The sequence below is a fragment of the Zootoca vivipara genome, chromosome 2 (genome assembly GCF_965207765.1).
Source record: "Zootoca vivipara chromosome 2, rZooViv2.hap1.1, whole genome shotgun sequence".
NCBI lineage: Eukaryota > Metazoa > Chordata > Lepidosauria > Squamata > Lacertidae > Zootoca > Zootoca vivipara.
Genome location: NC_142584.1, coordinates 53602350 through 53629002, shown reverse-complemented (window position 1 = coordinate 53629002; position 26653 = coordinate 53602350). Strand labels below are relative to the sequence as shown.

The 26653-nt window shown below is 42.9% G+C and overlaps 1 protein-coding gene across 7 annotated transcripts in view; it reads right to left on the bottom strand.

The window, feature by feature from the left end:
- The window catches only part of ACSL6 (acyl-CoA synthetase long chain family member 6), a 95572-nt gene that overhangs the window by 21581 nt on the left and 47338 nt on the right, over window positions 1-26653 (bottom strand). For 3 of the 7 annotated variants that reach the window (XM_060271680.2, XM_088661891.1, XM_060271681.2), the window contains exons 2-12: window positions 20604-20824; window positions 16721-16835; window positions 13931-13995; window positions 13023-13124; window positions 12827-12926; window positions 11066-11244; window positions 10435-10467; window positions 8854-8905; window positions 5041-5114; window positions 2034-2111; window positions 59-193 (exon numbers count right to left, since the gene is read on the bottom strand). In XM_060271680.2, the coding sequence (XP_060127663.2) occupies window positions 59-193; window positions 2034-2111; window positions 5041-5114; window positions 8854-8905; window positions 10435-10467; window positions 11066-11244; window positions 12827-12926; window positions 13023-13124; window positions 13931-13995; window positions 16721-16835; window positions 20604-20824 (1154 nt within the window). Of the gene's footprint in view, window positions 1-58; window positions 194-1892; window positions 2112-5040; window positions 5115-8853; window positions 8906-10434; window positions 10468-11065; window positions 11245-12826; window positions 12927-13022; window positions 13125-13930; window positions 13996-16720; window positions 16836-20603; window positions 20825-26653 lie in introns of all 7 variants that reach the window. The other 4 variants (XM_035105421.3, XM_088661892.1, XM_088661890.1 and 1 more) reach the window with 2 other exon arrangements.

Below are 26653 nucleotides of genomic sequence, written 5' to 3'. Positions count from 1 at the left end.
AACAAGATTGTAGACCATCACTGATTGTTTTAATCCCTAAAACATATGTTAGGCTTACCTTGTCATACATCCTGTTCAGCAGTCTCGGCACAACAGGAAATATGGTGGGACGTAGTGCTTTCATATCATCAGACAGTAGGCGAATGTCCCCTTGGAAGAACCCAATTCGCCCACCATGGCAATACACTACAGACTGTGATGGGAAAGGCAGAAAAAATAAATTATTTTCGTTTAATCGCATACATAGCGACTATTCTTCCTGTTCATTTTAAATAATGCTTTCTTAAGCATTATTTGGGTGTTTATGAACAGCTCTCCTTGATCTGGGTCATTTAGTGTGGGTCATTTGGTCATAATGTTAAGATCTCAGCTGTGTGATTGGGATCGGGTTTGGATTGGCAGGCCCCAACATTGGAGGAGGAAACTGAAAGGAGACCTGAATGGTGAGATCAGGTGTTGCTACGGGTAGACAGGGAATCTGGAGCCTAGGGGTGCAGTATTGTTGCCTAGAAGCAGCTGCCACCTTCGCAGAAGGGAGCAGACCCACCCACCCTGAAGGAGCACATGATTGCAATTCTGACATTCCTACAAAGTGAGTGAATCTTGTAAGTGAGCATGCCATGCCATTAAAAGGTTAGTGGGTGGGGCATGAAACCTGTCGGGACATCTTTGTGGCTTCCATCCAGTTCTGAAAGTATTCCCTGATTCCTGAACTCCTGAACTCTTTGTCTTCTGCTGACCTTGCACCATTACTTGCCTGAATAAACATCTCTTCTTACTCACATGTTAGGGTTTCTGTGTGTTGGGTGGGAGCCAGGACACCTACATGCAAAGGGTCTTGTACTTTTCCCAGTATATGTTCGCATAGACAACGTAATATGTGAGCCAGATGATTTATGAACTGGAAGCAGCTACTCTCATTATGGTGCCTGTGAAAACTGCCTCTCCGGTTGTTAATTTATATAGGGGAGTACTCAATGCTGCCTGTCCATTGACAGAAGGAATATGTCAGCAGAATGGGATAGGGAGGCATTTTTCTCCTCCCCACCCCCAAATCTGTTATCAAGAGATGTGCAATCTCTAGCCTCTCTCAGAAAATAATATGTTGTTATTATTTAACCTCTGGGCCTTTCCGTTCTTTTGCATGGTAACTGGATTAATCTCAAATTTATATTAAAGAGACCTTAATTGTTGATATTTGTTTCCTTGCTAAAGGAAAACTACACTTGATGCTGTGATTCAGGCTATGTTGGGGACAGTTTTCTTCAGACCCAGCTTTAAGTCAGTGGAATAAAAGAATGCTCATTCAGTCGTGTATAAGTCCACTAGAAATTTCAACACTAGTTTCCGAGCAATCAGTATCCCATTATGCTGCAGCAGACAAGTTCTGCAGAAGCTGGAAGTTGAGGGATATAGTCTGGGGCGGGGAGGTGCCAAAGAACTGGGGCTTGAAAATTCCCTGTCAAATAGCCCATGGCATTTCTGGGGTGTAAGTGTTTTTACTTTTACAGTAGACAGGCTGCAGTTGCAAACCTCATTGCAGCCACTGAATCCATAGTTCAAAAGCCTTCACTTTTGGTTAAGCACTGTTTCCCATGTTGCCTAAACCTAGAGCTGTTCTTAATGGTAACTGTGGTTAGTTTAAACAATACAGCTTCAGAAACTAGGCTTTGAACTGGGCTTGTGGAAACGGACCATGCTGAAATCACTCCTTTTCTCAGCCATGCGGAGGAGGAGGAGTGTGTAAGCCTGACACTGCAGCTCACTCAGTGCAGCTTGTGCGCATCACGCTAAACTACAGTTTAGTGTGGCATACAAATGTGACCACCGTTCATTAGCAGACTCATTGATCAAGGGGAATTAGTGGACTTCCACTGACGCTGAGACCTTACCTGTACCATTCTCTCAAACATGTGTGCTAAAGGCAAATAGGAAATGTGTGCATCCTCATATGTAGGAGACCACTGACTCTGGAAAAAAAACAAAAACAAGGAGCCCCGCAAGGCCCGGGTCAGTCTAGACAGGTTTCTTACCTGTATCACTCTTTCAAACATGTGAGCCAAAGGCAGGAAGGAGATGAGCACATCGTCCTGTCTCGGAAAGATCACTTTCTGCAGATGAAGGGCATGGGAGACAGAAAGGAAAGAAACACTGACAGGAAGACACAACAAGAAAGTCATAAAACAATAAAAAAGAAAAATGGCACCAAGAGGAGCAAAAGGGGTAAAGATTATTAAGCGAGAAAAAAGAGAACAGTGTTTGAAGTAATGCGTTAGGCCACAACACCAATGGAACTATGTTAGCAGGAGTGGTGAAGAACACAGGGACGTATGCAAAGAGCTGGATGGCGAGCATGCCCTTCGACCAATGCGCTTGGGCTTCGTGTCCTCTGTCCTTGACACTTGCTAAACAAAAAAGTCAAGTGCCAACATTCACCTGAATTGGGAGCATGGGAAGCCACAGTCTATTGCTCTGCATTGACTGGATGCAGCTTTCCAGACTGTCAGGCAGGAGTCTTCCACAGCCCTGCGGGCAGATGCTGGAAATTGAACCAAGGACTTTTTGCGTGCAAAGTGTGTCCTGCACCACTCAGCTACAGCAGATCTTTTTTGCACACCGTGTCTGCCAAATGATTTCCAAATACCAATTTGAGCATTAGTACAGCTCAAGACCAGAAGATTAGATCATAAGGTTGCTAGGATCCTCACCCCTCCCTGGCAGGATTCTTTTGCTGCTAATAAGCTACCTGATAAGGAGCCTATGTGCTTTGCTTGCAAAAAGTTCCAGGTCCAATCCCTGGTATTTCCAGGTAGGGCTGGAAAAGATTCCTGTTTGAAATTCTGGAGAGCTGCTGCCAGTCAGTGTAGATACTGAGCCAGATAGACCAATGGTCGGACTCAGTTTATAAGACAGCTTCCTATGTTATTTAGTAGAACAGGTGACACTTTGCGGGGATACAAAGGCAATTTGATAACCAAAATTTAATAAATTAGACTTTTCCTACCAGGCAGATTTTAAAAAGCACAGAAATCCTACTAGGGAGAAAAAAAGAAGGCAACCTTATGAACTAATCTTGCAGACTTAAAGTATTAGATGCCTGCTATGGCTTAAATTGGTACTTGGATATCAACTTTAAATGATAATGTCACGTTAGTTAATACCCAGTAGGTTTTTGCTACCATGATCACAAACTTTTCTCAGTGGAAGAGGCCATCTTTTTATCTTCCTCTCTTTTGTTCAATTTTTTTAAAAGGAAAGTGAGTTTGATCCACATCCATAAGGACACTTGAAGGGTAATTAATGTGGAATTAAACTGCTAAGGAATTGTAAGCCCAGCCCATAACACTAAATATGCTCACAAATGGCAAAAAGAGTTAAGCTACCAACCTTTAAGCTACTATTTATTTATTTTGGCTATGGAAATCATGGCAAACTAACTGAAAAGACAGTGATCATAAATCACACATCTAAAATGTGGAGTGGTGTTTCTAATCCTGTTTAGTGATTCTAAGAACAGGACTATATAAAGTAACTTCCTTCTGGATGCATTCATCCAGGAACAGAGAGACTGGTGGCACATGTTCCTCGATCGTACCAAACTTTCATGAACAGTCCAACACATTCTTGCTAAGGCTGGACAAATCCTTTGATGTAACAATGCTTTGATGTAGGATAATTTGATCCTATTTTTACAACCCATCATTGATTCTAGGTTCCCATTTAACCTCCAAAGACATTACATTATTTCAGATTCAAACTAAGAAGAGCAATGCACAGAAGGAATCACCTGTGGTTACATTTTACAATTACATTTCCTTCTCATATTACAGTGATAACTCCTCACAGTCTTACAGGGGATTATATCCACGTAAGCCCCTATGAATTATGACTCACATGAATACAGAAGCTGAGAGCGTGGTAGGCCTCTGCCACTCAGCTGAAGTTCCTCTGACTGAGTCACTGCTGCATACCAGGGTGGAGAGGGGAAGGAGCAAGATGCCACTAAAGTCAGCACAGTGCCAACGTGCCTGCAGAACTAAAACAGTGCTCCTGCTGGTGCATTTGCACTGTACTTCCTTGCCACTGCCCCTCATCATCATGGTATGCAGTAGTGATTCAGTTGGAGGGAGGTCAGGTGAATGGCACAGCCCTACCATGCTTCCTGCTGCTGCATTAATTGCAGGACTCATGTTTTAAGAAAGCAATTAGAAGAGTTGGTGAATACAATGGGAAGGACTATCAGTGCACCTAATAAGAAGGCATTGCACGAGACTGAGGTTTTTCAACAATGCAGATGGAGCTTTACTGTAGGAAATACATTTATGGTATATACTCCAATCTGGAGTACACACAGAGAGAGAGAGAGACAGAGAATGATAGAAAAGGACATTCCTAATGGCAATTCTTCCAGAGCACAAAGAGAAGAAGTGTTTAAAGTTCTGTGACCCATTTTAGGTAACATGGACTGCTATCTCATTTTGAAGCTGAGGACGCATTGCTCCAGCCCTGATTTGCTTCCCTCTTTCCAAAATACCTATTTCGGTGTATAAGACGATTGGGCGTATAAGACGACCCCCAATTTTTCCAGTTAAAATATAGTTTGGGATATACTCGCCGTATAAGAAATACGACCCGGCGTTTTAAGACGACCCCCGACTTTTGAGAAGATTTCCTGGGTTAAAATGTAGTCTTATACCTTTATCCTCAAGTTGGGGTGTTATCCTCATACAAAAGAGTATAAAGACGTGAACAAAATTCTGAAACCTTTTATAGGCAGAAAAAGACTCACTGACCGTTGTAGGCTAGTACCTTAACTGATTATTTTGATGGAACTGGAGATTTCAGCATCCTGCAAAAAAATCACGCAACCCAGCTCTGTTTGAAAGAGTATCACCAGATGCACCAAGGCAAGGAGGACCTCTCAAAAAGACAGTTTCACATCCGGTAGCTGTTTCCACATCAAAGTAACCGATTCACCGCATGTGATACATTCTGCTGAATTTTTTTTTGCAACGTAAATAAATCAGATAGAATATTCACCTCTGTCACTTTCAAAAAACCTGAAAAATCAGCAACCACATTCCCATGAGTCAGCATAGCACCTTTAGGGTTACCTGGAGAATGGAAGAAGAAAAATACATCAAAGGAACACTTAAGAGTTTCCAAAGTTGAATCAAATGGAATTCCCCTGTTTCCTTTTCTGGACCAAAACATAATACGGAGATGAGGAACCTGCAGCATGCCAGGTGTTTCTGGACTCTCAGCTTCCATCAGCCCCAGCCAGCAGGACCGATGGTCAGTGATGATGGGAGGAGTCCAGCAAAACCTGAAGCACCACAGCTTCTCCACCAGTGATAAAGCAGAACCACCTCAGGGACCCAAACTCTGAGCTCTGTGCATTCATTTGAAATCCCAGCACAGCTGTAGTTAAATCAGGATTCCCTTCCATTATGCCTATCCTGAAGATGATATTGTCAACACTATTGTCATAAACAAGTCTGTCATGGAAAGATTGAAGGGAAGATTATAGTTGGTATATAGCAGAGACAACCAACACCACTGGACTCTCTCGGGAAACTGCCTCTGGATTATCTAGTATACAGTGAGCCATAAAAGGATGCACATTCTCAGCTTCTGTTGAGCACTTTAACAATTTAAGATGCTTTAATTTCACTAGTTTTAAAGAAAGCACTCTCATGGAAGGGAGGTGTAAAAAGCCCCACGTGTAACCACAAAACGGACCTCCAGGGACTGCCAGCAATGGACCTTTTCCATTACCTGAGGAATACTTTTCTATCTGGTGTTGAAAGAGGGCACAATAAGCTTTTCCTCCAAGGGGCCTCATTTTGAAGTATTTAAAGTATCATTAAAATGAACATGCTTGCTCCTGGACTACCTTGAAAAGCAAGCAGCTTTTAAATGCTTTCAAAGGTTTGTGTGTTATAGCTTTATATATCTCAAACCATTACTTCAGTATTGCTTAAGACGCCCACCAGGATTTCTCCAAAGCAATCCATTTGGTTTTTGTGTGAGGAATATGGGAGGCAGCACCATCTTGCCTCTTGCCTGAGACAGCAATATGTTTTTGGCCAGAATGTTGTCCATAAGTGACATCTAAATTAGCAGCAATGGATCTATCATCAATTGTATTAATACAATAACCGTGTTAACTAAAACTGCATAGCTTGGCCCAACATCTGTAGGGCAAGTCAGAAGTGTATGTGTGTATATGGGAAGAATGTACCCCAAGGTAAAGAATAGGGTTTGGTTCCAAGTCTCGATTTGGACTGTGTCTCACACCCTAGATAGTCCCTAACTGATGTTTAGATTAGCAGTGATAATTATATTTATTTAAAACATTTAGGGCTATTTTGTATGGCGTGCAGTGGTACCTCTACGTATGAATAACTCTACTTACGAATGTTTCTACTTACGAATGGAGCTCTGTCCGCCATCTTGGACGCAGTTTAGATAGGATTTTTTCTACTTACGAATTTTTAGATAGGGTTGCTTCGACTTACGCATTTTTTTTCTCCCAATGCATTCCTATGGGATTCGACTTACAATTTTTTTTGACTTACGAATGTGTGTTCGGAACGCATTAAATTCGTAAGTAGAGGTACCACTGTACTTCCAATCACAGAAGGCTCTTTGATCCAGTGAAGGCTTCAATGAACAGGAGTGATGTTCACAAATTTCCCTTTCCTTCTACAGCCATTGCACCCTCCCTCCTGCTGTCCTGGAGGGTCCCAAGCATGTTTAGGCTGCAATGTCTAGTGTTGCCACCTCAACATGGCAGGAAGCAGGAAAAGAAGTCATGTTGAAGGCAAAAATGGTTTCCTGTTAGGAGAAGGAACCTAGCTCTCCCGCTGCCACAGGCTTCTTCACTCATTCATTCTCTCTCCTCTCAACTAGATCAGCAGATTCCACTTTCACTTTAGATTAATTGTGGTTTAGCATTTAATCCTGAACCCTAAACTGTGATCTCTCTTAACCATGGCTGGTAAAAAAACAAACCAGCTTCATAAACTATTCATTATGTTTGTTTATTTTTCTACATTTACAGCCCACCTTTCTTTCATCATGGAACCTAAGGCAGTGTACATGTGGCTCTGAAGTGATCACCTAGCCAGGCACTGACCAGAGATGGACTTGCTTAGCTTCAGCAAGGTGGTTGCACGGTTTGCCCTCAGACCAGGAAGCTAAACTATGCCCTGAAGCTGGCTTACTTTTGCTAACTACAGTTTAAGATTAACCACAGAATGTCTGTATTTGGACAATCTGGAAAGCTGTGCTTAATTGCTATGGTGTAGCGTTATGTCTGAACTAGACTGGTGTATTGCACAACTCACACAAGTGCAAAAGCATGCTGCAGAAAACATCACGCTGGCATTGTTAAATGTAAATGTGCAATGCAAACAGCAGCACTCAGCCACCTGGAGCCCTTGCATCAGATCCAGATCAAAACCAGTACACAATCCAAATGCCATTGCTCAGTAGTCATTCATTTGGGTCAGGAAATGGCACTAGAATCTATACACTGCCTAACACACACTCGGAGCATTTTAAATTCCAAAAACTTAATATGCAAAAAACACAGAGTTCTTGTTAAAAGAGATTTTGTCCTACAGTTAATAACTAATAAAATAATTGATCTTCCTTGCCACTAGTGACTGTTTCAGCATCTTTGCCAGTAGCTAAAAAGACTCAATCAAGAAGGTTTTTTTAAAAAATAAATAAATTGTTAGGCTCACAGATTAATACTAAAAGTGAATTTCTGAGAAAGAAAAACAAGAAAAACTCAGCTTCTTCAGTCATGGCAATTCATAACTTTATTTCTTTGGGGGTGGCGGTGTCCAACCTCAACTCTTAAGTATGTCTTGCCACTATAGAATACAGTATCACTTTATCATTTGTCAACTTACTGGAATCAGTTATTCCGATCCTGTCAGAATTAATTAGTTGATTGCTTCTTGGATCACTTGGATGCAACCCATTGGTTATGGCAGGTTTTCAGAAGGGACATTTGGCACAGTTTTGAAAGAACTGCCACAATCATAATACAACATTCTTTGCCCTCTTTGTTTTCTATCAAGGTCAATTCCTAAGAGGGGCTAGTAAGTTTATGGTGGTGGACAATATGCCTGCATCCTCTGGTTGGAAAGGCTTAAGGAGAAAGATACAAGCAGAGATTTTTTTCATGGCAGCAGCATTTCATTGTTTCTGTTATCTTTGCTTTTCTAGCGCCTTTTTTCCTTCTTTACTTTGCTGTTGGCTAACATTGGATCTTGACTAAGTTACTCAGGATAAAGCCCATGAATATTGGCAGTGATCTGTTTGTAGTCCTCATTCTGCCCTGCTAGAAAATGAGGAGGTATTGGCTACGTGTTTAAAATAATCAGAATCCGCAAACAGGAGTTGTTATATTTTTTTACATCAGTGAACATTTCAAGTGATAAGAAACTTTGGCTCATTAGCTGTAATGGTTCGGCTAGGCTGACTTGTATTTTTTTAACAGTAAACTTAATAAGCAATGTTAAACTAAAACTAGTGATTCAATTCTCAGAGAATTCTGCATACACGTTCCTATTATTTTTCAAAATGCAATGCATATATTTAAGTAACTGACAAAGCAGCAATCTATCTGTTTATCATCTGCCAGTGTGCTACAATTTGTATAGTAATATATTTTCATATCCTTTCTGGTGTATATTAAATATGTTTAAAAATATATACATAACTTAAATTTGATATCTATTTACATATTATTTTAATGGAATCAAAATGCTTTTCTGTACAATGTCAACATAATTAAGGCCCAAGGAAAACTGTTGCAAAATGGGTAAAGTTTACCTGTAGTGCCACTAGTAAAACAGACTATTGATAGATCTTCTGGTCGAGGAGGCTAGAAAAAGTCATGGAAGAAAAAGAAATGTCTTAGTTCATTTATTTTACTTATATGATTTACACCCCAGCCTTCCTTCCCAAGGAGAGCAGGGAGCTCCTTGTACATTGCTTATCCATTTTTAACCTTACAGTGCAGGTCCGAGACAAATTATGATGCTTTTCCACTGTGTGAATTCTTTGTCCCTCCGGCCACAGTATTTTGTTCCAAGCATACGAAGCTGATTACTTTCTTTGGATAACTTCCATGCAAGAGTACTTGGCTGCAATCATATGCACACTTAGCTGGGACTAAGTCCCACTGAATGCAATGTACTCAGGGTTGGCCCATGATATTTAGCCACTTGAGGGAAATCATAAATTGGTGCTCCCTCCTCCTCTGTCACCTGAGGCGACTGGAAGTGGTGCAGGGAAGCCCCAGCACATTGAAGGTGTCAAGGGAGGAAAAAATAGAGTCTAGAGAGGAGCAGGCAGTGGCAGAGGGACCTTCATCCTCAGGGGCAACTGGGGGGGGGCAGTAACTCTTATCTGCAGCCGGAGCAGCAGCAGCAAAGGTATGTGAAGGATATGCTGCCAGCCTGCGGCCTCAACGAGGCTAATTAACAAGCCGATCCTGTTTGTACTGTTAGTTTAAGTTATTCCCAGCCTTCTAGCAGCTCTGGTGCTGCTGCCTGAACTTAGGTAGTTGGGTAGTAGGTGCCCATCACAGTCATTTCCTCAGAGTTCGTGATTTTCACTGCTTCATTTCTTTTCCTCAGCTGATACTTCATGTGAGAAAAATTCAGAATTTTTTAATTTCCGCCCCACACTGGTTCACTTTGTCACTCTAAACTCTAAACCAGGCATCCCCAAACTTCGGCCCTCCAGATGTTTTGGACTACAATTCCCATCTTCCCCAACCACTGGTCCTGCTAGCTAGGGATCATGGGAGTTGTAGGCCAAAACATCTGGAGGGCCGCAGTTTGGGGATGCCTGCTCTAAACTCTCTGATCGTGTTGAATGTTTAAGCACTCCATTTGTTTACCCAGGGTGCTTTGTAACGAAGAAGGGGCCTTTGTAGTAACGGTTTTGGTGGCCACCTCTAGCATGTAGTTTGGCTAGGCACGTATCTGTACTAGACTATATTTACCAAGTGTCTTACCTCCTCCTCCAAAGCAATTTCCCCTTCCCCATCTTACTCCCATTTTACTTCTCTCATGCCTTGTCCATTAAGCTGAAATATTCCAAAAAAAGAAAAAGAAAAAAGGAACCCACGGGCACAACTTCTAATATACAGCAAGAAACGTGGCCAATTGTGATTTTCACACGCAACTTGGATTCCATTTAAAACCAAATGGTTCTTAAATATGAGAATCATCTACAAAGACCCCTGCACCAACTTTCACAAATGGATCATGCACAAGGACAGAGACAGGCTGTTCTGCAGCTTTCATTCGTTTCAGTTATGCTTGCACTGGAGACGTTTGTGGTAAATTGTGCTCATTGTTTATGAGGAAATGTTCAGTGTGGAATAAAAGGGATTATACTCACTACAGGGGCACGCCAATTTTCTCGACCACAGTCCTGAAAGGATTTAATAAAAAGGAGAACAATTTAATATATGTGGATTGGCCAAAGGCCTTTCCCTGCAGCAGGAAGGTGGCTAACCTGGAGCCCTTTAGATGTTGCTGGAATATCATCCTTGACCATTGGTCATGCTGGCTGGGGGCGATGGAAGTTTGAGTCCCAACAACATCTGGAAGGCCAGAGGTTAGCCACCCATGCTATAGCCTGTGGAGTGGCCCACTTTCTTGAGTCACCAGGGCTACGTTTTCTGCAGATGCCTTTCTGCAGTGTGCCTCTCATTTGCTTGTGTCATGTTGTAATATCAGATGGTGATAAATAAGAGGAAAAACTGTTTGCATAATGCATAGACATAAAAAATAATCACCTCTTATTATTACTTTGGCCATCTTTGATTGTCCATCAGTACATTTTATACTTGTGCTAGTCTTGACAAGTCTTCACACACACACACACACACACACACACACACACACACACACACACAATATGACGGCATATCACATAACTATAATTTGTTATAATTCTGAGGAACTGCTGCTTAATTGCATAAACAGTGTAATGTGAGATCAATTAAAACCATGCAAAAGAACCTTACCTCTACTTCCTGCATAGCCTGGATATGAACTCCACAATTTTGCCCTCTTTCTTTAAGATCCTTCTCAAAAGGGTCCATCAAAATAATGAATTTCAAGCCCGGTGTTTGTTTTTTCTCTACATTTTCTAAGAGGATTCTGGCTTTTTCAGGCTTATCACAAACTACTATAGAAATATCAGCTAAACACACAAAGAAACAAACACAAAATGAGTTTGAAAAAATTGCAGTGCATTGTCAACACATTTCTCTTTTTAAAAAATCATAATCCGTCCTCCATTGAAATTTGCCACTGACCATTATACAAAGAGATACAGGAATGCAGAGGAGCCTTTTCTGTGGTGGCCTCCCATCTGTGAAATGCCCTCCCGCGTTTTACAGGAAGAAGTAGCACCAACATTGTTATCAATGCACAGCTTAAGGTTTATTCATTTGCCAATGCATTTTAAGTGCTTTATGTTGATTCACCTACTCTGGTGTTTAACTGACTTTTTTGTTCATTGGTGCATTTTAGTATGCATTGCTGTTGCTTATTTTATTATTTGGTTGGTTGGCTTTTATTTAATTGGTGATGTCCAACTGAGTCATATTCAGAGTAGAGCACTGAAATCAATGGTCTTAAGTGGATGGGTTGTTGTTTTTTTAGCACTAGATATCAGCCTATGTTTTGTACTTCACCCTGGTCGATACAGAGGAATAGCTCAAATAAACAAATACACCAATTCCTTAATTTAACAGCTCTTGCTTTTCCAGGCTCATCAACCACCCTTGCTTTCTTCTCTGTATCTTGATTTCAATATTTTAAAATTCAAGTTTTCAGCCTGTTCTCCTAGTTTTCAACTTGTTCTTCATCTTCTGGCCTGACTCTCCCCATGGCTGAAAGTGCCCTACTTTATAAATGCCATGAGCCACTTTGGGGTCTTTGGGCAAAAAGCAGGATACAAAATAACACATTCCCTCACACCTTTTATGACAGTTTTCCTTTGGAAATACTGGTATACACCTTCAATTGCTTTTGTATTTTAAAAGAAAGGGAGCAGAGAGATTGATCTTTACTGATGGGAAATGATTGTTGCCAGAAAAAAAGCCAAAACGCAAAATGAAAGTGCAGGTGTTCTGGTACCATATTGCCAGTGGATGACTGCTGAAATGAACTAGTGTTACCCTGGAACTCCAAAAAGGAAACCATTACAGAGCCACAACTAGACTCTGTTGATAGGTACTAGTGCTTAATGTTCAAATTCCACCTTGGGTATCTTCTGAAGTGCATTCAAATGTATGAATTTGACAGGCTAGGTCTGATTGCCCTGCTGAAATTTTAATAGCTTTTTTTGTAGGGAATGAGGACTTGGTAAAGGATCTTAAAAAGGTACAGTATTTGAATATTAACACTAAAAGTACCTGTTAAAAATTACAATGTTGATATTGGCTTGATAACTTACACAATAAAACACACAGTCAACCAAACTGCCCTAAGGTAGCTTGGCTGGCTATATCATCCTGCCAAGGAGTACCATTATATATCAGTCGTGTGATAAAACAACCACCTGTAACCACCCAGTCAGTCTTTGTGTGTGCGTGCAAGACCTTCTGTTTTCCTCTTCTAACATTTCCCTAGAAAGTGAGGATTCAGAAGTGAAGCAATTCTTATTTGTGAAATACAGTAATGCTCCCTTTGAACAGCCAAAGAGGTTGCTGTTTTACATAGCAAAAATAGCTTTCTATGAAGCTATTTACTCACAATGAATCTACATTTCTTTTTACCTGTGTTGATAATATAACGAATGGCTCCAGGGCCTAACGTATCATACAGGGGAACCACAACCATGGAATAGGTATAGCAAGCCAGCTCAGAAATGATCCACTGGAAGGAGATTATGAAAGGTATAAGTTACAGTTTGCAATAAATAAGAATAAAATGTGAAGTTGGAGATAAGGCTCTGGTTTTCTTGAAGCTCACCTCTGGCCGGTTTTGTGCAAAAACCCCAATAAACTGACTTGCTGATGGTTTGCACCCCTTTTGGAGTAAACCTGATCCCAATGCTTCTGCTCTTTCGGCAACCTGAAAGTAAAAGAAAACACTTAAGAAGAATTAATAGAGGATCATCTTGCACATTGCATTAGGCAAATCCAATGATATTCTTAACAGGGATTTTGTGTTTGTCTGTTCACAAACAGCTCTTATAGTGTATGGGCACTTCCAAAGAGTTGTTTACTGTGAACCAAAGAAGAATGGCAACTTAAATTGACAGAATATGCACAACTTGCAGACTTAACATATAGAATAAGAGAACAAGAAGAACATACGTTTAAAGAAGATTGGAAAACATTTATTGAATATATGGGAAATAATTGTGTACTGCTGAAAACACTGGCAGCGTTAAGATAAATTAAACAGTGTAAATAACTTTTGATTGATGCAATAATGGAATCCTGATTGGTATAGTTTTTGTAAAATATGCAGGGTTTTATAATATCTAAAATGAACCAGTGTGTGTGTGTGTGTGTAGAATTGTTTACTGTGAATTAGGTGGTTCTCATGCATGAAAGTTTTGTGCAGCATCCACACAACATCATATTCATCAAAATGCTGTCCCATATTGTTTTCCCATTGAATAATTTGATTTTAACCTCCCTCCCTTCAGAAATAGTAAATCCAGCTAAAATTGGGAAGGAGATATGGGATGTCATCTTAATGAGGACAACATCATGTGGACACTACTTAAACCTTCCATATGTGAGCATTACTAAGTCCACAACAAACTGCTGTGTGGAAGGAACAAATGTTCCACAAGAGCAATAAGAGCAATAATTCAAAAACCCTCTTCTAATGTTGTTCTATTAAGAAAAATATAAAATGAACCTCACCTCTTTATAGGACAACCACTGGTAAGGCTGTTTTGGTTTCCTGAATCCTAAGCAGGGGCCATTTTCTAAAGAAAAAGAGATGAAATGAGCTATGAGAACCATAATTCTTTTCCAAAAAGATGGTTAATAATGCACTTCCTGGCAGCCTGAGTGCTCCTCAGCAGGACAGCATGCCTAAAAATAAACCATTGTTGTTATCAAGGTCAGGGTGTAAGTCAGCAATCCAGGAGTTCATACAGAGACCCATCAAATGCAAACAGAAGCTATCTTGCCTAATGGAATATTGCATTCTGTAATTTCCCTCAAGGACCATTCAGTGTTCTCATGTAGAAATGAGAAGGTGACTGTGACATTAAGCACCTCCACTGCCTTATTAATATATCTAGACCCTAGAGGGCTGCATCATCATTATCTGATTGATACTTCCATTCTAAATGTCACCTCCCATTGGTACAGTTTGCTTTGGCAGAAGGGAAAATAAGAAAAACCTCAATTTAACAAGAACAAAATACTGCATGTTTTTCAGATGGAAGGGAGGGCTATATGAGGTGCGATTATAATATGAGATTTATACTAAAGGTTGGTAGAATTGTTATAGCATGATTTTAGTTCCTATTCCTCCTGGAATTAGTGATATTTTCTGTTTTGCTCCAGAACAGAATAAGTTATACTCTGATTACTGTCCACCCAAAGAGGGGCTGCCAGAAAGTGCACACACACAGTTAATACTGCTAGATGCTGAAGCTGTTTGAACCAATGTGCAAGGGTTGCAATATCAATTACAGTTGCTTTGGTTGTACAGAAGAAAGCAGTGTCCAAGTGCGGAGAACCCTCTGGAAGTATTCAGCTGTCCTTGTTGTTAAGACAGAGGCAAAGACCTAAGGCAACTTGTGCAATATTTACACCTATTGGTTATATCAAATGCTTGAGTCCTCTTTAGACTTCTAGCTCCAGCAGATGGCTCTAGCCCAGGCATCCCCAAACTGCGGCCCTCCAGATGTTTTGGCCTACAATTCCCATGATCCCTAGCTAACAAGACCAGTGGTCAGGGATGATGGGAATTGTAGTCCAAAACATCTGGAGGGCCGAAGTTTGGGGATGCCTGCACTAGCCAGTGGAAAGAAAATAAATGTTTTTCTTAAAACGTTCCAGCTTGGAGGTGGTTTGTCTTAACTCCCTCTTCTTGGCACAACAATCATACCTTATATTAGAAATGAGCGACCACAATTATTGAGGGGCTGACATAGACTTGTAGAGTAGGAATATGCAGCTGTCCCATAAGGGGGTCAAACCTGCATCCTTGGCATTATCAGCACCATGCTCTAACCAACTGAGCTATCCAAGCTGACAACTTAGCTATCCGGGATGGGCAGGTTAAAAGACTTTTTTGTATACAAAGGGTCTGGAAACCAAGCCTGATGAGGAATGGTTGAGGGAGCTGGGTATGTTTAGCCTGGGGCAGTGGGAGGAGATAGGCTAGCCATCTTCAAATACTGTATCTAAAGGGCTGCAACATGAAAGATGGAGCAAGCTTGCTTTCTGCTGCTCTGGAGGGTAAGACTTAAACCAATGGCTTCAAGTTACAAGAAAGGTGGTTCTGGCTAAACAGGGAGAACTTTCTGCTGGTAATAGATGTTCGGTTGATGGTAGAATAGTCATCTGTCACAGATGTTTTAGTTGAGATTCCTGCATTGCAGGGGTTGCACTAGAATGATCCTCAGAGTCCCTTCCAGCTCTACAATTCTATTATTCTACCGTATGTTAGCACAAAATTTGAAATTCCACAGAACTTTGTCTCATGCAAACAATCAACTATCCAAAATAGTTTCTTAAATCTACTTCTTTCTTTCTTTAAACAATAATCATATTTCTTTATCTGTTTATTTATTAGCTCAAAGTATACACAGCCCTGCCTGTATTATTCCACTACAGAAGGGAAGGACCTTAAATGGCAGATAAAGGGATTTAGAGGTCTCACAGCTTTCCATCAAACTGCTCCGTGAAATGCAGAGTTGTACTTCGGAAAGAAACAGTATTCTGTTGAGAACATGGTAAATGTGCAATGGAGTAGAAAAAATTAGCAGCATCCTTGATCCTTGAAAAGCAGGGGAGAGTTTATGCTTGCCCTTACACATTTTATTTCCTCAACTAACAGTGAACAAAGGTTTACTTTGAAGTAAGTTTTGATTTATTTATTTTAAGTAGGACGTACTCCCTGGGAAGCCTAAATTATTTTTTCCAATTGCCTGTCTTCAATATGCCATGTTTCACTTCTAGCCAGGCACCTTAAGGGAGCAACAACTTCTTTTTTGTTACTCAGTGCATGCTGGCGAAGGCCTGTTCACACAAAGCCATGGAAAAGAATTCAGAAAGGAGGAGATTAACTTAAGAAGAATGATGGAGCAGAGTGTGACAATAAAGTGTGGAAGACAGTGAGAGGACCGTGTTTGCAGAAGGCAGGTGTGCTGGCAGTGCTGTCTATGAGGGCTGCAGAAGTAAGAGCCGGTTGTTTTGTTAATATTTTCCGCAAACAAGCATTCCATTGACTCCATCCTTCCATAGCAATAATATGCCTTTCCCAATTTGGACCACCACCTCGTTTTCTAGATCCCAAACTGCTTCCAGCCCATTGCAGTTTCCAATCTTGGTCAACATCAAAGTTGAGTTAACAACTGGCCTCTTACAGAAACTGAGCCAACAGCCCCCCCCCCCGTAGGTCTAGTGGGAAATGCAGGCGAGAAGATGAACATTATGCTCTACGAATCCACCTTAACACTTCCAAATACTTACCAGATATATTAAAACCCCTTCTAAAAACCTCATACATGGTCCTTGCATCATCATAGTAGTGGGTTAGCAGTTGGGAGCTGTCGCCTATTACAGATCTCCGTGCACCATCCCAGCCCTACAGTGAAACAACACAGACAATGGGAGATCAGGAGTTTGGCCCTTTGAGGCACATTCCAGTTACTCAGACAAAGTTCTTAAAGCCATTGAACTGCAGACTCAGAGACAGTATAAAGAAAGCTATGCTAAACACACCTTAATCCCCATGCAAACAGAAATGCAGCCTATACCTTCACATAGCTTTATTGGCTCACATTGATCCCTTCTTGTCCCTGGTTTCTCCACCACCGCCCTTTTCACATCTTTCTGGCAAGACCGTCAAGATCCTAAAGAATGTGACGATTGACATGCCTGGCTACGTCTCTTTTGTCAATTTACAGGAGCACTATTTGGGCATTTAGCTGTGATCATGTGTAAGCAATCACACAATGTGGAGTCACACAATGCGGAGTCTAGCATGTCATCTCCACTCCCATCATTCTACCTGGACACTGAGGTCCAGCACCAAGGGCCTTCTGGCAGTTCCCTCACTGCGAGAAGCCAAGTTACAGGGAACCAGGCAGAGGGCCTTCTCGGTAGTGGCACCCGGCCTGTGGAATGCTCTCACACCAGATGTCAAAGAGAACAACAACTACCAGACTTTTAGAATACATCTGAAGGTAGCCCTGTTTAGGGAAGCTTTTAATGTTTGATGGATTACTGTATTTTAATATTCTGTTGTAAGCCGCCCAGAGTGGCTGGGGAAACCTAGCCAGATGGGCGGGGTATAAATAATAATTTATTATTATTATTATTATTATTATTATTATTATTATTATTCTCTGTTCTATGAACAACTCTTCCAAGAATTACAATAGTGTGTAGTATGGAGCTTCCTCTTCTCATGCAGGCCGCCTGCGTGATTTAAAACCCAGATTGTGCAACTGCTTACACATGTGGATGCTTGGATTGTGCTACAGAATAGTGTCAGCATGATCACTCAAAGGCCAAATAGCATGCAAGCATGCACTTTCAGGAGCCTCAGCTGTAGGAGAGCATGTGGATGGCTATATCAATCTATGTTACCTTCAAAGCCACTTTATGGTGCAGTGAGAACATAATTGCTTGCTAAAAGTTTCTATTTATGCTTCGTTTATGCATAACATTACAGAACATTCCAAACCTGCAATTTTGCTGTATTGATTTTTCTGAATCCTTGTTTTGTACAATGTGCTTTCAAAATACTCTTACCGCTGGCTGTAGAAATGCTCCCTGTGGACACTTGCATGGAATTAAATGTATATTTCATGAGACTTGCTGCATCATTCATGTTACTCACAAAGAAGTCAGTTGTAGGAAAAAAAATACTGTTCTATACACAGCTGTGTGCCTCAACCTTCAAAACAGTTGTTTCCCCCCTACTCACCTTTGACAGCATCTCTTTATGTAGTAGAACATTGGCACAATATGAATTTTGTGGCCTACTATCTCATTTCTAATGTAGTGGGAACATTTTAACGGTCTCCTTATTTTATACATCAAAGAGTAGCCTGAAGTTTCAATCAACGTTTTCCTGAACTTTCCCATTTCAAATAAAATTAATAATAAATCAATTGATCAGCTGGGATTATTATTATTATTAGATGACCGTCCTTCTCCAGATTAGTTGAAGAAAATACCAAGTTTAGGTATGGCTGATCCTTGTGGTTAGTAGACTTGAAAAAACTAGATCTCATCATTACAGTTCAGAGACAATGTATTCTTAATTATTCCTCTGTGTTGATTTCTGCCGCTTCAGTATTTTCATTCTGAATTCCTTTTCCGATTGGTCTTTCTAGGCTTACTGCATGGTTGCTTGGTGATTTCTCAGAATAGGGAAAAATACTTAATGTATCACTACTGGTTGAGCAGTCCATTTGCCTCAGCAATGCCTCATAAGCCCACGTGATAAAACCACTTCAACACTCACCGTGCCCAAGTAGTTTGTTTTCAGTTGTCTCAAAATTATATATTTGGATAACACTAAGTAACCCCAAAAGCATAAAGGATTAGAGTGCACAATTACCATAGGTAAGTTTTTGTATGGACTTTAAAAATAAAAAATAATGAGGGGTTTTTGAGTACCATAACAGGAATCTCAATAGTATAATTACCCTGCTTTGTCTAGGCTTTTACAAATATGTCTCCAAGGATTAAAAGCATGTTACAAACAAGAACAATGGCAAGGGGATTTTATTGCATCATTCCTTTTTCAGAAAAGAAACATGTAAATATTTCATTAATATTTGGGCAGCTATATATATTGTTTTATCATTTTCGGTGAAGGTCAGCACAAAAAAACACTTTGCTTCACAGAACTGGAATTCAGTCCAGCAAGTGCTTCCTTGAAAGTGCTTGTTCATCACAAACAACCATATTTTAAAAAATGAGATATCATAGTAATAATACCAAGCTAATGAAATATTCAGTAATTATTTGGATTAAGGCATTTTTGCTGCAAAAACAAATATGTGGCCAAGAGGCGCACATGGCAGTAATCTGCAGACAAGTGGGTCATATTAAGTTTGTTCTGATATATACCTCAACTTTGGAGTGACCTTGACTCTGTTCTTGTATCTCCAACTGAACTACTCAATGCCACACAGTCCAATGTTTCGTGGGATCAGTTTCTGTTTATCCAACTGAGGATATGGGCAAGGTCCCTCTTGGTTTAGCAGAGAGGATTTGATTGATTGGTTGGGTCCAGACCATGGGTTAACACTATGTGATGTGATAGAGTGGTCCCTATTGCCTTAAAATAGGTGATATTGTGCCCACTTCTAAAGAAGCCAGCCCTGGATCCATTGGTTTGGACAAAAACTACCAACCAGTTGCAAATACCTCCTTTCTAGGGGCTGCTACGGACATTTGTGGATTATATGGATTATCTAGACCCATTTTGATTTTAATTCAGGCCAGGCTATGATATCAAGCAGGCCTTGGACATCCTGTTGGGTGATCTTTACCAAGGGAGAAAGAAGAGGAGGGCAACTTTACTTCTGCTTCTCAATCTGCCTGTGGCTTCTAATACTGTCAACCATGGTATCCTCCTGGGCAGGCTCCATGGGATGGGCATAGTGGGACATCCAGTGCTTCTACAGCTATCTAAGTAGCCAAGTCCAGACAGTACAATTGATAGGAGGTTTTTTTGCACCCTTGGCAGTTATGCTATAGGGTGCCACAGGGCACTATTTTATCCCCAGGGCATTGACACAAAGCCTTTGGGAGCAGTCATGATGAATATTGATTCAAATTGCAATCGGTATGCTGATGACACTCATCTTTATTTCTCCATAGTATCTGAGCCAGGTGACTTCCAAGATTGCATTGCTGCAATGCACTCTGGTAGTGGCTTCCTATGGCAGAGCTGGGCTGAGAGATACTTTTGCTGAATCCGACTCATCCTTCCCTCCCCATCCTGACACAAGGTGGGTTGAATTGCTCTGTAATCTAATATCTCACACTGACCAATACATAAAGAAATCTTCAACCCTTAACACACCCCCTACAACTCATTCACAAAGTCTTTGAGCAGAATCCATGTACCGTACTAAAATACCAGGTTTTACTTTTGGAAAATATAAAGTCACTATTAGTATCCAGAGGAAAACTCAAAAACCACTTTGGGCAAGCCATTCTGGTAAAATCAATTGTACTGTCACAACGTTTAAGATTGCTGTCTATGAATATTGTAAAAAATCAATGATGCAAGAGCCATGCTGCCTACTAAACACAGTGCAGCAAAAACACAGCAACAACTTTTCATAAAGTCCAACTCTTTTTCTTTGTAAAGAGCATTAAGACTCACCTCAACTTCTTCTGATTGCATCAGGAGGTCACATGGTGGTTTCACTGCTTTTGGCCGGTTGGTCAACCAGTAAGCAACAACAGCTGCAAAGGCACCAATGCCAACCAAAGTAGTAGCCGGCAAACTTCGGAAAAACTGACTGAAGTCTTCAAACTCTGGAAGCCGCAGGTTCCTGAGGATCTCTTGCGCTTGCATCTTTTCAAAGATTGAAATGGCAACTTCTGCAGAACCCAATGGAGAAACAATGAATTAGTTCACAACAGGGTCAAAAGACAGAGGACTCCAAAGGTGGGATTTTTTAGGACCATACAACACTGATCTTAAAGGATCTTCATGAGCTCCCAGTACATTTCAGAGCACAATTCAAAGTGTTGGTGCTGGTGCTGACCTTTGAAGCTCTAAACCAGGGGTCCCCAGACTTACCGGGCTTCGGGCCAGTGCCCGCCGCGCCGACCGCGCGGCGGGCCAGAGGGCAGGGGAGTGCGCGCGCAGCGGGCCGGAGGGCGGGGGAGTGCGCGCCCGTGCGCATGCGCACACGCACACGGTCGGAAAAAATCACCGAAAATCGCTTGTGCGCATGCGTATGGGCCTCCCCCGACTCGGAAGTGCATCGGAAATGACCTCTTCTGGGTCGGGAGAGGCCCATACGCATGCGCACAAAGGATTTTCGGTGATTTTTTGCCGATTTTGAAGATCGCCGCCGCGCCGTGCGCCGTAAGAGTGGGCGGCGGCAGCGGGCGGCGGGGGTCGTCGCGGGCCGGATTGGGAGGCCAATTGGGCTGCATCCGGCCCGGGGGCCGTAGTTTGGGGACCCCTGCTCTAAACGACCTTGGCCCAGTATACCTGAAGGAGCACCTCCACCTCTATCAATAGCCCAGACATGGAGGTCCTCCTCCAAGGGTCTTCTGCTGGTTCCCTCACTGCGAGAAATGAAGTTACAGGGAATCGGGCTGAAGGCTTTCTCGGTAGTGATGTCCTCCATGTGGAACGCCTTCCCTTCAGATGTCAAGGATCATCTTCTTCTTTACCTCAGCAGTCAAGGGTCTTGTGCCAGCCCCGGCCAGCACTGACTCAGATTGGGCCTTGACACCCACCCATAGTGCATTTTGCTTCATAATATTTCCGAGGGGGGGGGAATGAAATAGGACACTTTCAACTAAGGTGCCACTTTCTGTGGCCAAAGTAATATATCAACCAACTCATGGTTGCTATGCCTCTCCTATAACTATAGTCTTATGAAGAAAAGAACAACTGAAAATGTCCACGCAAAAGCTGCTTCCAGCAAGATAAAGTCTCAGTGCTTACTTACGGATTTCATTTCAAATATCATTAAGCCCCAATAACAACCTCATGATAACATGACATCACAGCATGTTGAAAACAAAAGCAAGTGTTGCTTCTGTGAGAAACAGCAAATCCCTCAGTTATGAAAACCTTTAACAGAAAATTTAGACGAGAACTAAAGCCATAACACTTTCGGTGTACGTCTTTCAGAATGCTTAAAACCTGCTTGTTTACTTGCCTCCACTTTGAGCACCCTTGAAGAATTTATAAGAAATCATTTTTTAACATAAAGCTGTAGCCTAATTTCCTGCCAACAGACAACAGAATATAGGGTGCTTATTGTTTTGTTTGGTGCAGTGAGTGATATGCTGGTAAATAGCAAAATTCAGGTGGCATTAGGCAAACTTCAGGTCCAATAGACTACAATAGCTTTCCAGAGAGCTACAGGACACAGGGCTGCTACTGCCACAGCAGATCTATTTCATAGAGAAGTGCCGAAGTAGTACTTTACTGAGAGGACACACAATTAAAACGCACCCATCATAAACCCACTAGTTCATCCTGCAACAAACTCACCTATGCTTGTCCCTTCAGTGAAGGTAAGGCCAGCTCCCAGAAAGACAGTTTCAGAAATGACAAGTCTCTCCAGTGGGTCATTGGTTTCATGTTCAGTGATGGAACAGAGATAATTATCCAACGGCATTGCCAACCACAAGGAGAGTTCTGAATATCTTTGAAGAGAGGGTATAGCTATGTCTGTCTATCTGTCTGTCTGTCTGTCTCTCCTTCATTAAGCTCACAATGTTCCGTTTTGTTTTTTTTGGAAATTCTCCAAGCTCTTTGGCTTTATCCCTCTGTGTAATGGTTTGTAAATAATCAAGCGTAGAAGTCAGGAATTCATTCTACCTTTGTGCATAGCATTCTGAAGTACAAGATATAGGAAGCTATTAGATGAGTTGGGGAAGTATGAGCACTGTGTTACAGGAGCGTCCTACACATGAGTAGGACCTTGGTAAAGACACATGCCCGACTAGCATGTTCTCTCCCTCCTGGTCGATCGTTTGGGAGCTTCAAAAGCTTTCACCAACCTGAACATCACAGTGACTGATTCCTTGGAGACATCAGCACACTTAGGGATCCACAGAGCCTTCGCAGTTTGCATAACAGACCTCAGCAACACAGCATTTTGGCTAATCTACGTTTATTTACATATAATACACTCAGAGCACTGCAACATGGGTCCTTCTCTCTCTCTCTCCAGCATCAGACAGCGAAGAAGAAGAAGAAGAAGAAGAAGAAGAAGAAGAAGAAGAAGAAGAAGAAGAAGAAGAGGAGGAGGAGGAGGACTGGAACATGGTTGCAATTTAAACTTGCATACCCAGTAAGTCCACTGCTGATGTAAACAGTTTGTGGGCAGGCTCAGTTAAAACTCAATGGCTTGTAGAGGAGGCCATGATGATCCCTGCCAGCCATTGGACCCGGAGTAGAGCACCCTGGCATGATGGCAGACTGTGCTGAGACACAATAGTCATGCCACATTTATTAAAAGGTGAGAGGGCTTTGTAAACAATAACCTTCATAATCCAGGTTGTTAATATTATAAGTGATAATAATTTCCCCATAGGTTTGGGCTGGCAATAGTGGCAGGGCTGGAATTTACAGGAATTGCAAGAATAGTAGAAATGGAAGGATCAGATTGGCAGAGCATATAACAGTGATAAAACACCATGCAGCTCACCTAGCTTACAGCTGACATGAAAGACCCAGAAACTGAATGGAACAAGGAAAGGAGAATGAACAGTCAACAGGAGCTGCGGATGTAACCCCTGCAAGGGGTAGGAAGAAACTGGAAACTTTCCTTCCTTTTATTTCATTATGTCCACATATTTTAGGATCCAAGCCAATATCTGTGCAATTTGCCTCCTTTGAAGCAGTGACTCAGTACCATTGGGCACCACAGATTTAGACAATTACGATTCCTGTTTTCTCTACCGTGTTTTCCCTTTTTTAAGACACCGTCTTATAACTTTTTTTCCTCAAAAAAACACACGGTTTCTTATTTTCAGGGGGTGTCTTTTTTTTTTTTAACGGTGCTACAAGACTGGTTTTGTGAAGCAAGAACTGTCTATGGATAGATCTGCTCTGGGCGCCGGTGCTGGAGCCCTATCGGTTGCAAAAGCTGACGCAGATTGCAACGTAAAAGAGGAGATACTCAAGCCGTTGCATTGGGACACCTTGCTGAAAATTTTTTGATATCTCCCCGTTCGCGACGCTTTTAAAGCCTTCCCTTTGTCCCCTTCCTGAGCTGACTCTCCAAGCATTAATGAACTCCCTCCCCCTTGCCCTTCTCCCCTCTAAAGTGGCTGCCTGCCTGCAGGGACGATGAGGTGGGAAACCTCTTTGCCAAGTTACCATACAGCAGTTACGAGAGGGATGCGGGCAGACGGACAGGTTGCCCTCCTCGCCACCCCTCCAGGCTCCCTGCGCTCCACCGGCAGCTCCTCTTAAGCAGTGGGGGTGGGAAGTGATCCTGCAGAGGGATCTGGCTCCGGAGACTATGCAGGGGGTGGGGGGGGGCTGCTTCATCCAGCGGCAGGCTCGCAACTCCCCCCTCGCCGTCGCTAGGGCTGCCGAGGCTGGATCGCGCCCCTTGTCCCGCGCCTTCCCTTTGTCCCCTTCCTGAGCTGACTCTCCAAGCATTAATGAACTCCCTCCCCCTTGCCCTTCTCCCCTCTAAAGTGGCTGCCTGCCTGCAGGGACGATGAGGTGGGAAACCTCTTTGCCAAGTTACCATACAGCAGTTACGAGAGGGATGCGGGCAGACGGACAGGTTGCCCTCCTCGCCACCCCTCCAGGCTCCCTGCGCTCCACCGGCAGCTCCTCTTAAGCAGTGGGGGTGGGAAGTGATCCTGCCGAGGGATCTGGCTCCGGAGACTATGCAGGGGGTGGGGCGGGGCTGCTTCATCCAGCGGCAGGCTCGCAACTCCCCCCTCGCCGTTGCTAGGGCTGCCGAGGCTGGATCGCGCCCCTTGTCCCGCGCCTGCGCTGCGCGCCAGGTTTTGCCCGATCTGGTTCCGCGAGTTCCTAAAGAACTGCGAGATCCAGATCTGCGAGTTCCTAAAGAACTGCCAATGCCGCCGCCGCCGCCGCGGCTTGGAGGGGCTCGGTGAAATTGCAGCCTGACGGCCCAGAGAAACAGCGGGCCGTCACCTACGCTGCAGAAAAACCTGCAGAATCGTGTGGAAGGGCTAGCGGGCCTCCGGCCGCCGCTCTGCCTCAGGCCATGCCGCCCACAATGTTCCGGCGGCGCAGCTCCCGCCGCCATCAGTCGCCCCGCTGCCGCTCTGCCTCGGGCCATGCGGCCCACAATGTTCCAGCAGCAGGGCTTCTGCCGCCGCTCTGCCTCCCGCCGCCGCTCTGCTTCGGGCCATGCGGCCCATAACGTTCCGGCGGCACAGCTCCCGCTGCCGTAGTCGCCCCACTGCCGCTCTGCCTCAGGCCATGTGGCCCACAATGTTCCGGCAGCGCAGCTCACGCCGCCGCCAGTCGCCCCGCTGCCGTTCTGCCTCGGCCATGCGGCCCACAATGTTATGGCAGCAGGGCTTCCGCTGCCGCTCTGCCTCCCGCCGCCGCTCTGCTTCGGGCCATGCTGCCCACAACGTTCCGGCAGTGCGGCTCCCACCGCCGCCGCCAGTCGCCCCGCTACCGCTCTGCCTCGGCCCCCTCCCATCTGGTCTCAAGCCTCTCTGAGGCTCCAAAGGGAAGCAACAAGGTACGTCTTATTTTCGGGGTATGTCTTACATTTCGCGAATGCATAAAAACCCTGCCATGGCTTATATTATGACTACGCCTTAAAAAAGGGGAAACACGGTAAGTAGATTTGGGTTAAAGTAAATTCTATGCATTGTTATTATCGCTCTGGTAAAGCATTTAATTTTCATTGCCACAGATTTATCACCATATAGAATAATGGAATTGTACAGTTGGAATGGACCACAAGGTCCAACCCTGTGAAATGCAGGAATCTCTTGCCCACCGGAGGACTTGAATGCACAACCTTGAGATTAAGAGTATTGCTCTATTGACTGAGCTATCCCACTGTAAACCACAGAATTAGTTATTGGTTGCTTCAGGGTGTGCGTTTATTCTGTGACCCACCCTGAGACCTGTAGGTATAGAGCGGTATATAAATTCAATAAATAAAATAAAATAAAGCCCTAAGAGTGTGTGATAATTAATCCTTTCCTGAACTTTTCTTGTCACCTATCGGCTTATTTTGTTCTTCATCCAGGCCTTTCATTAACACCACTACTAGATCTCTAGAGCCAACAGCTCCCACTGAATAAGCACTGCCACATCTATACAAAACAGAAAATACTACATTCAGCAAGTGAGAGAGGGTGCTATAAACCCACCTACATTGATGTAATGATGGCTCACGTGGGGTCTGACCTTACAGCTCCTATGCTTTAGCCCTGTGCAGGTGTTTACTCTACATGGGAAACAGTGTGTGAAAGTGGTATATATGAACCTGCCTGACACAGAGTAATCTAACCCAATATAATCTGATGCAGCAACTTTCAAGGGCCTCTTCCCATCAAAAGGCTACTTCATCCTTTTTAAACAGTATATGTGTCCTGAATTGAACCTGGGGCATTTTGTATACACAGCATGCATTCTACTATTAAACTATGGCTACTCCTGATTTGATGGCACTCCTTGGCATACAACTCATGTGGATGACACCAAATGCCTGTAGGCTCCCT